At 38.5% G+C, this 10,844-nt stretch overlaps 1 protein-coding gene across 1 annotated transcript; it reads right to left on the bottom strand.

The window, feature by feature from the left end:
- Positions 1–8,625: 8,625 nt before the first annotated feature.
- Positions 8,626–9,594, bottom strand: LOC119075155 (chymotrypsin-2-like). The gene is made up of 3 exons (XM_037181550.1): positions 9,506–9,594; positions 9,152–9,437; positions 8,626–9,085 (listed from the first exon to the last, which is right to left on the bottom strand). Exons 1-3 carry the CDS (start codon positions 9,558–9,560, stop codon positions 8,662–8,664), a joined length of 765 nt encoding a protein of 254 aa, XP_037037445.1. The 5' UTR covers positions 9,561–9,594; the 3' UTR covers positions 8,626–8,661.
- Positions 9,595–10,844: the final 1,250 nt, after the last annotated feature.

The raw sequence follows: 10,844 nt of genomic DNA, 5'->3' as shown, positions 1-10,844 counted from the left end.
TATGGAGCGGAAACGTTAACTTTAACGAAAGCATCCGAAGATAAATTGAGAGTGACACAAAGAGCCATGGAACGGAGTATGCTCGGAATAACACTCAGAGACAGAATGACGAATCAATGGATTCGACAACAAACCAGGGTCGTTGATGTCATGGAAAGAATAGCATCTCTGAAATGGAGCTGGGCGGGACATATTGCAAGAAGGACAGACGAACGTTGGACCAAAAAGATCATGAACTGGCGACCATATAAAAGACGAGCTATAGGTAGACCACCAGAGAGATGGACAAACGGAATTAAGAATATTGCAGGTACAAACTGGCAGCAAATGGCAATGGATCGTACGAAATGGAAAGAAGTTGGAGAGGCCTACATCCAGCAGTGGATAGAAACAGGCTGAAAAAGAAGAAGAAGAAGAAGCTTCTAATATCGATTTTCCTTTGTGATGCTCTTCCTGCAATTGATTGCGAAAGCTTTCATCGGTACGTAACGCACAGTTATAAGCCGATTATTTGACATTCTGTTATCGTCATATATTCCCTCAACAACAAAAATTGCACCCAAAATACGAATTATGGTAAGCATTGCACTTAACGAACGATTTGGCTGGTGCATCACACAGAAAGCAGCGGCACTCTATAACAATATGTTCGCCATCGATGGCAATGCCGTTTTCAAGAAGGTCGTTCAATTCTGTGACAAAACTTGAGAGATATTCGTCTAAGTTCTTCGGCTTTGTATAACCATGAAATATTCCGATAAAGAAAGGGCCGTATTCCGATTCGTAAACTTGGCCAAAATTGGCTTATAGGCAAACCGTCTACATTGAACATCATCGAAATTTCTTTGGGCTTATTTTTGTTGCCGGAATACATCAGGGAAAGATTTTTTGATATTCCATTGTACCAATAAGTACCACCAGATATTTGTTGAATCACATGGGTTTTCGGAGTCTTTAACATTGTTCTTGTGTCTTTTGGAATGCCTCTAACGTTGTGGAAACGAAGAATACCAAGTAAGTCATTCAAAGTTTGATGATTAACTTTATTCCTAAGTGACCACTCTCTTATGTCGCTGAACCAAATTCGAACATTTTCTTGTTCGTCCTCGGACCCATCAGAATCACTTTCAAAATCACTCCAGGGCCAGTACGAATCGTTTGAAATGCTACACTGATAGAAAAGTTAACGCGCTGGACGTGTACTGTACGTACTGGACGTGTAAATTGGCTGGCAGACAGCTATTTTTGGATCGAACTTCGGGAACGTTTAGTACACGTGCACTGCGTCAGTAAACGTCCAGTACGCTTGCTCTGGTATCCGAAATAAAATGAAATTTTGATGTACATTATTTCGTCAAATTTCGTTCTTTTTAATTTTAATTTTTTTATTTTTCGTGTTTTTATTCATTTATATCGTAACTTTTTCTTAGATAAAAATTTTCTCCATGTTTGGTGCTGGGTTTGAACTGGGGACCTCTTGATCTCAAAGCGGCGCTTCAACCAATGTTGCAATTAAGACATACTACATTGATAGTTGTATTGTGAAGCGTTGGTAGAAGTAGGTAAACGTGGAGCATGTTTGCACACAAAGTACTTATACATGCTATACGTATACACATATGAAACTTTGAAAATATTTTTTTAAATTCTAATTAGAACTATGGTATATGACAATGACCTAATATCGAGAATCGTAATCGTAATTCCTTCTTCTTCTTTTTGCGTAATATTTCGATATTTCAACAGTATGAGATTGGAAACACCGCCAAAGACTGTCCCAAGCCAGTTTGAAAAAGAGTGGAGGGAATGAAGTTTAACGAGGACGTAGCAGTAGATAAGATAGGATTAGATAGATCAATCTTAAGGTTGAATGAATCGTGAGCTGGAAGCCGAAAGAATTGGGGTTAAGGGACCAACGTTGAGGTGAAACAACACGATCAGGAAGCCAAAGGATAGAACGATCCCAGAATTCTTATTAGCTACTAGGTTAAGCTTTTAAAGGACGAATAACCTTTTGCTCAGATAGGTTCAAAAGAATGGGCAAAGCTTTATGGAAAAGAATGTTCAAAAAGAGTAACACTACCCCGTCGGGCACTGTGCACTTTGATAGGCACGGTGGTCCCGGAACGTGCAGAAATGTGCGGGTCAGAGCTCGAGGATTACCGGGGGCGAGCAAAGTAAAGCTTTCATACTCACCAACCCGCAGTAGCAAGCGTGGTGTTTTAATGCTAAAAACCTTCAAACGAAGCCATAACGAATTATACATTGCCACATATAATGCCAGAACATTGTCGTCAAGACAAAAAATGCAAGAAATGGAAGAAGGGCTAGAAAAGATAAAATGGGATGTTGTGGGAGTGAGCGAAGTGAGAAAACCTGGAGAGGAATGCCTGAAATTACAATCAGGGCATACATTCTTCTACCGAGGAAGTGACAGTCAGATGCTGATGCACGGTGTCGGATTGTTCATAAACAAGCGGTGGTCGGATCGCATAATTCACACGAAAAGCATATCCGATCGAGTGATATACGTAAGCCTGAAGATAAATAACAGATACAGTGTCAAATTAATTCAGGTTTACGCACCCACGTCCACCCATGATGACGAAGAAGTAGAAAGATTCTATGAAGATGTCGAGAAAGCTCTGGACGAAAACCCATCACATTACCAATATCTAATCGGTGATTTCAATGCGAAGCTGGGAAAACGAGAAGAAGACTCCGAAGTTTCTGTTGGTAGTTTTAGCAACGACCAAAGAAATGAGCGTGGAAATACTTTACTCAACTTCTTACAGCAACACAATTTGTACGCAATGAATTCATTTTTTGCAGGAAAGCCTCAACGGAAATGGACTTGGGCTAGTGCAGATGGTGTAACGAAAAATGAGATCGATTACATCATAACTGGCTGTAAGTCAACCGTTAAGAACGTTACGGTCCTAAACAATTTTTCAACCGGTAGTGATCACCGAATGGTTCGTGCAAGAGTCACGTTAAATACCAGATTTCAAAGATCACAACTAGTTCAGAAAAGTGAAAGGATTGACGTACAACGGCTTTACACACAAAATGAAGAATTTGCTACGAAAATGACTGCCGAATTAGATAACGTCAACAATCAATGTGAAACATTGGACGAATTGAATACCAAAATCGTCGATACAATAATGGGTTTCATGAAATCCAAATGCAAATCCGTCCAAGGGAAAGAATCAAAACTCAGCAGAGAAACATTAGACCTGATCGCAAGCAGAGCAGAGTTGGTAAAAAACGGAGGACGAGATTCGGTGGAATACCGGAACCTGTCTAAAAGTATCAACAAAGCAAGGAGATCAGATGAAAGAAAATATAATGTCCAATTGGCTCAAAACATAATTGAAGCTAACTGCAATATGAAAGTCCTACGAAGAAAAATGACAAACGCCAAAAAAGAAATCTTCAAATTACGAGACAAAACAGGAACGATCCAAACGGATCGAAATGCGATATTAAACATTGCAACAGAATTTTATGAGAATTTGTTTTCTTCAGCAAGACAGAATCCAACGGAAGAAACCGAAGATAGACCAATAATAAGAAACGTGGGATCGGAGGATATGCCCGACATAACTGTTGATGAAGTCAAGGCCGCAGTAGCCGAGATGAAAAACAAAAAGTCTCCCGGAGAAGATGGTGTTCCAGTGGAAGCCATTAAACTAGGTGGAGACTCATTATTAAAGGCAATCACGGCTTTGTTTAATCAATGTCTCCAATGGGAAGAAGTACCAGAAGCCTGGGAAAATGCGGTAATTACATTGCTGCATAAAAAAGGAGACATAACAAAGCTGGAAAATTACCGACCCATAAGCCTATTGTCAACACTCTACAAGTTGTTTATGAAAATCATTACGAAGAGGAACACTAACAAGTTCGACTTCTACCAACCTGTTGAACAAGCTGCTTTCAGATCTGGTTTCAGCACAAACGACCATTTGCAGGTGATGAGAACGCTTATTGAGAAGTGTCGTGAATACAACATCGACATAGTCTTGCTATTCATAGACTTCGAAAAAGCTTTCGATTCAGTGGAAACATGGTCGATATTGGACGCATTAGACGAATGTAGAGTAGACTCAAGGTACTCCAACACAATTCGATATGTGTACAAAAATGCTACTTCATGTATAAAACTTCATAAGAGCACGGAGAAATTCAGAATTGGCCGAGGTGTAAGGCAGGGTGACACCATTTCACCGAAATTATTCACGGCGATTCTGCAGAGTATTTTTAGGAAGTTAAACTGGAGTAAAATGGGATTAAAGATAAATGGAGAGTACCTGAGCAATCTCCGCTTCGCTGATGACATTGTACCGATAGCAGCGAATCTAGGTCAGGCTCAGCTTATGCTACAACAGTTAAGTGAAGAGGCGAGCAAAGTTGGCCTCAAGATGAACTTATCGAAAACAAAAGTCATGACCAACATCGGGGACGATAGAGAAATCAAAATTGGTGACACTGTCATTGAACGAGTCGACAGCTATGTATATCTAGGACATAAACTGAAGTTAGGTCTGGACAACCAAACTGCAGAAATAAGACGTAGGATTGGTCTTGCATGGGCAGCGTTCGGAAAACTCAGACTAATTTTCAAAAGCAAAATGAATAATAGTCTGAAACGCAAAGTTTTCGACACTTGTGTCCTTCCAGTGCTCACTTATGGAGCGGAAACGTTAACTTTAACAAAAGCATCCGAAGATAAATTGAGAGTGACACAAAGAGCCATGGAACGGAGTATGCTTGGAATAACACTCAGAGACAGAATGACGAATCAATGGATTCGACAACAAACCAGGGTCGTTGATGTCATGGAAAGAATAGCATCTCTGAAATGGAGCTGGGCGGGACATATTGCAAGAAGGACAGACGAACGTTGGACCAAAAAGATCATGAACTGGCGACCATATAAAAGACGAGCTATAGGTAGACCACCAGAGAGATGGACAAACGGAATTAAGAATATTGCAGGTACAAACTGGCAGCAAATGGCAATGGACCGTACGAAATGGAAAGAAGTTGGAGAGGCCTACATCCAGCAGTGGATAGAAACAGGCTGAAAAAGAAGAAGAAGAAGATTGGAACTCAGGGAATAAAACGTTTTGAAATTTTAATGTGTAGGCATCCTGTACGTTGTATTTACATTGTCTGCGATGAGAATGTAAATGCAATTTACATGTTAGACTTTTCGATGATTTACATACTATGCGCGATCACTTACATGCACTGGTCGGAAATGTTGCGATGATTTTGTTTATGTTTGCACTTCACACAAAACACGATATAAATTAGAATTTACACAGGCACAACTATTTTTTGGTGCACTTGCCACCGATACAATTAAAAAAACACTAAAATCACCACTGAATTTACAATTTTAAACAACAAAATCAAAAATTTTTCACTGAAACTGAGAATGACAACAACGAAGAAGTCAAATAAATATCGCCGAAATGGCGTGCACAACCGATACCTACTAAATTAAAATTAAATTTTAGTGCAAAATGGTTAGAAGTGGAAAGGTTCCGAAATGCTATTTTTATGCAAAATTGTTTCGTAGCTTTCATCTTAGACAATGTAAATACAACGCACAGGATGCCTACACATTAAAGAACAGTACAGAAGAGCCTATGTGAATGAGTAATACATGTGTGCGAAATTAGGCGGCTCGCCTTCGGCTCTCCCGCCGCAAACATCGCACACATGTATTACTCATTTACATAGGCTCTGCTGTAATCTACTATAAATGACTGAATTTAATATTTCTGTTTTTAAGTGAATCCTAAAATCCTGATACAGATACATTCATCTCATGTACGTAAAGGACTTGACATAGTTGCTATTAATATAAAATGCACAGTGTACGAATGTTAACGCACAACAAGTACGATCTTTTGACATCATACTTACCATGCGTATACAAACATCCTAAACGTGTGCTTTTCTCAAACGTGTTGGGCGTATGAGGTAATTTTGCGATGAAGTTACACATACCAAAATTTTACACATGTCCTACGTCGACTACACGCGTGAGATGTATGGCACACATATCGTACGTAAACTTACAAACGACAGGTTTGCCATACATACCCGACGCATACTATGCATAACAGAAGTATATCATACGTATCCGAAGTACACCGCCAAAATCTTTTTTATCAGTGTATCACAGTAAAGACATAGTAAACTACATCTGTATTAACAGAAAATATCGTTTATATATAGTTATTGGAAGCTAGGGATTTTTCTTTCATAATTTGGTTTTCGTTAAGATTTGATTGCAACACTAAGTCAACACGTTTTTGAAATACTTGGCGACTCATGGATTTGGGAACTTTGCATCGAAACATTATGAATTCATAATGTTTCGATGCAAAGTTCCCATTCTGAGACTTTCTGTTTCTGAAATGTGGTCAATTGAAATATTCAAACATTGTGAATGCGAAAGAGAAGAGCGGGGAATAGAAATGAGAGCAGTCTTTTTTTTCGCTTTGAATAAATAAATTATATTTTGTACTGGAGAAATGAGATGCTCATTTGAAATATGCAATTATTGTTTTAGCGTTTTTGCTTAATGGTATTCAACTAATGATGAAAAATACAGGCTACGTGAACTTTCGAATACAACAATTAATTTCTAAAATAGTTCCTGGTCGTGGTCAGTCAGTGATAAACAATTTCCAAAGCTTGAACTTCTGTGAGGGCTAGGTGGTAGTAGTTCAATAATCAAAAATTCTTCGTTTGCCTGATGGTATTGATTTATGTACCAACTACGTTTAATCGATTCTTAGAATTCGCCAAAATGTGCTTCGTTTGTTTAATATATTGAGTTGATTGATATTTGTAGATCACAAACGTAGTTTTGTAACGATTCGAGCTATTTTTTTATTATACGTCTGATAAGTTTGGCCAAATCAAATAGAATGAAAAATTGTATGGAGGACTGCTAGGTTAGTTTCATTCCCAAAATACATTTACTTGCAGTTTACTAATAGTTATTTATCTACCAAGGTTGGTATGAAGGTATTTTTTCGCACTAGATGTCGATTGTCGATCCGAGGCGAAGCCGAGGTCGACAAGACGTCGTGTGCGAAAAAATACCGGCATACCTACCGTGGTAGATACAACGTTTTTCGCAATTTCGGGCCATAATCACCTTTCCAATGCAAAATATTACCAAAATTTCTACCGAACATTCACATGCAAACATGAATTCATTTGAACGATCAAGCAACCTGCACTATATACACATTGCGCTAAATAAAATCAAGTAGTCAATGTTTAGTATGTACGCTTCAACAATACGTTCTGTATAATTGTGTGAATCTGTAGCCGAATGGCTATGGTCGTTGCTTGGTGTTTCAAAGAATTTTGGTGTTGGATGTTCAAATCCTGGTCTGTGCAAAGTTTTTATTTATAAAATTTAGTCTTTCTTAAAGGTACTGAACTATGTAGCGTGCGAAAAAAATGTGAAAAAGCCCAAGTGCGAAAAAATAATCAAAAACGCACTGTGAAATAAATACCTTCAAAACGACATTAAATGGATGCATGGAAAGGTGATGATTATGGCCCGGAATTGCGAAAAGTTCTATATGTTACATGAACGTTGAAATAAAGTGGCTTGAATGTCTTATTTGTCCAATTGTACTAATGTTGGCGAAACGTTGTACATTGGTCGCTGAGTATCTGGACATTGTAACGTCTTTCCAACATAGGGCGAAAAATGCTAATAGGGCCTATTTGTCAAAAAATTAAAATCTTGAATACCCATACAATGTCTACTCTACATAACAATAAATACCGTTTGAATATTCATTCATTATTTTATTGGTGCTCTCTCATATACCAGTATATAGCTCTGGAAAGAATTCTTCTTCGTTTACCGCTAGATGCTAATATGACACCTGGGACGCCGTTTCGACGGAACGGCATCCCAGCCATCATATTAGCAACTCTCTGCTTAAACCGCTTAAACTGTATATAGACAAGCCTCGACTTCTCAGTGTGTAATATTTCATATCGATATCTTGTTCTGTAAAGAATGATTACAGAAGAAGAGAGTTCATAGTCATTCATTTAGCGTCTTATTATTTTGTAATTTCTGTTATGTCATCACACAACCGACCCAATTACAGAACTAACCCACTCTATGCCATGCGTCGTTTCAGGAAAACAGAGCCACCATCAAGAGGATTCTGGGGAAAAACCACTTTCCTGTCGAATTGACGGAACCGTCTTCTACACCAAGAAGGCCAAATGATGTTCAACACAAGTTCGAATGGAAGTTCAAGCTATCCATTGATCAGCAGAACAGAACTGACAGAAGCATCCGGGTCGCAGAAGACTGGCACTGGACTGGGGCTCAACGCCACCGAGGGCCAATTCTACTGAAGGAATATTAAAGTCCTGCTGTTAAATGTTAAGTCTTCAAATTGAAATGCACAAAACAAGGTTTAATATGAGGAGGTTACTCCGATCACTGGGGCCGTTGTCGCAAAAATCGATTAAACTTTACTGTATTTATATGGCGATCGGCGTAACCGCCTCATATACAACCTTGATGGCACAAACTAAACATTGTCGTTACGATGGAAAAGAATGCGCTTTTATTGTGCCACCAAAGTAAATTTACAGTACGGTGATTTTGGATAGAAGCCACAAGCGATGAGGTGCAACACGTTCATACACATTCGGAATACTTGGATCGCAATGTGAGTGCCAAGAAGCGACACCGATAACTTCATAACCCGACATTAATGCTCCACCCTCATCTCCGTAACAAATGCCTTTCCTGTCATCTGTAGAAGTACAAATTTTGTTGGTGGAAACACGCCAGGTATTGTGCGAATCCTGCAATCTGCTGCACCTGACGTTGCTAATCGTTTCCGTCGATATACTCTGTAGGTTTGATGGCTCGGATGAGCCATGAATACTGATTCCCCAACCAGCCATTGTCACAGGCATATTGTTCACATTTAAACGGTGATTGATGTAAGCGGTTTGAACATTTTCGTTCATTGCAATAACGGTTTGTGTCATAACTAGACCGATGCTGAAAGAATTGATTAACGTTAGCGCCATTGTTTTGTTTAGCACGAATATACAGTCATATGCTTACTCATTCTCTAAGGTCATAAAATTGAAAAATGGATGGACGATTATTGCACTGCTGCGGTGTGTCGCCCAGTTACCTGTACGAACTACTGTTCCAACTACTACCTGGATATGAATAACAATACGATTGATGATGCACTGAGCTGCTGTTAAAACGAAACGCGATGAAACGATTGTGGCACCACAGAAATGTACGTTATTCAATCCCCTCAATGAGGCCATGTACGGGGCAGCACCAATCTGAACAAAATCGCTTCCGATTAGTTGAACTTCCGTGCTATTTGTGACTGCTGCAAGTCATCACATAAGATGTACTAAATATTGTTCTGCGAAATGCAAATAGTTAACAAAAATTTACCAGCAACTCCGCCCGATAAAGCCACTGCAAATGACAAAACAACAAGACCAAACATTATCGCCTTCCTTTGTTTACGCAAGAAAGCTAAAGAACTCTGCGTTATGTGGATTTAAAGTTGAAATGCAGGTGCTTTTATGTGGCAATTTTATCTAACTACAGCGATTGTAATGTGTGTGATCTGATTTCGATAATAATTGACATACTAATTTATACAATGCACCGCACCGCTTCAGTAAAATTAAAATGGTATCGTTTAGATAGATCGCACAATTATCAGCTTTAATGTAAGCAATACGGAAAGGATTCTAATTATAAAGTCAACGTATTCTCAAGGTAGGTTTGAGGTAACACAATATCCAAAACTTATTATCAAGGTGCCAAGCCAACAATCACCAAATTCTATTCATTCAAATTCATTTTTAATGATACAGTAATGATGGACGGTAAATAGGAATCATAACAAATCCTCCAAATCGGGATCGATACCTTGAAGGTGTTACCTTCACACAATGCGATATTACTAATACGAGAAAAGTGTGACACAGTCTTTGTATTTAGTACAATTTCTAAAATGAATGATACCGCTAGAGTTGACGCTTTCTGCTTCGTTACGCAAAAATTAAATTTTACACCCAATTAGTTCCAACGAGCTGGCTTAGTTTTACTCATCATCTGCCAAATAATTTCTAAAAAAAAATTGACTGAAAACAACCAAAATTTTACCAAAAAAGTCTGCGTCACAAAGTGGCAGATGTTCAGGAACAGACCAGCAAGAAAATTTATCTGCCACATGTGACATGCCTTAAAGTGACTCCTCCGACACCAACTTCTATTCATTAAAATGATCACCACAATTTCCCCTATAACATATCAGTCAAAAAACCCTTAAAGGGTAAATGTGTCGCAAGTCCTTTATCTTACTTACAAAATAACTGATATCGCTGAGGGTGACGCATTGTGCGCCGTACGCAAAAGTTTTATCAACAAAAAATTGACACAAAAAATTTGTGAAATAGTCTAGTCGATAAGGGCAAACGTTTACCAAAATCAGTTGCTCAAACAACAAGAAATTTGGGTCACAAGTGGCAGATGTTGAGGAACGTATTGTCAAGAAAATGGTTAAAAAATGTGCTGAAAGAATTTAAACGTAATTAAACCGAATCGTCTGCCACTTGTGACGCAAATTTATTTTTGTAAAATTTTCTATCACAAATTTTTTGGGTCAATTTTTTGTTTATAAAACTTTTGCGTATATCAGTTATTTTGTAAATAAAGGACTTGCGTCACCATTACCATTTAAGGGTTTTTTGACTGATATCACCACTTTTGTAAGTATGTC

This window comes from Bradysia coprophila, unplaced genomic scaffold (assembly GCF_014529535.1).
Source record: "Bradysia coprophila strain Holo2 unplaced genomic scaffold, BU_Bcop_v1 contig_193, whole genome shotgun sequence".
NCBI classification, from domain to species: Eukaryota; Metazoa; Arthropoda; class Insecta; order Diptera; family Sciaridae; genus Bradysia; species Bradysia coprophila.
This window is presented reverse-complemented; position numbering and strand designations above follow the sequence as displayed.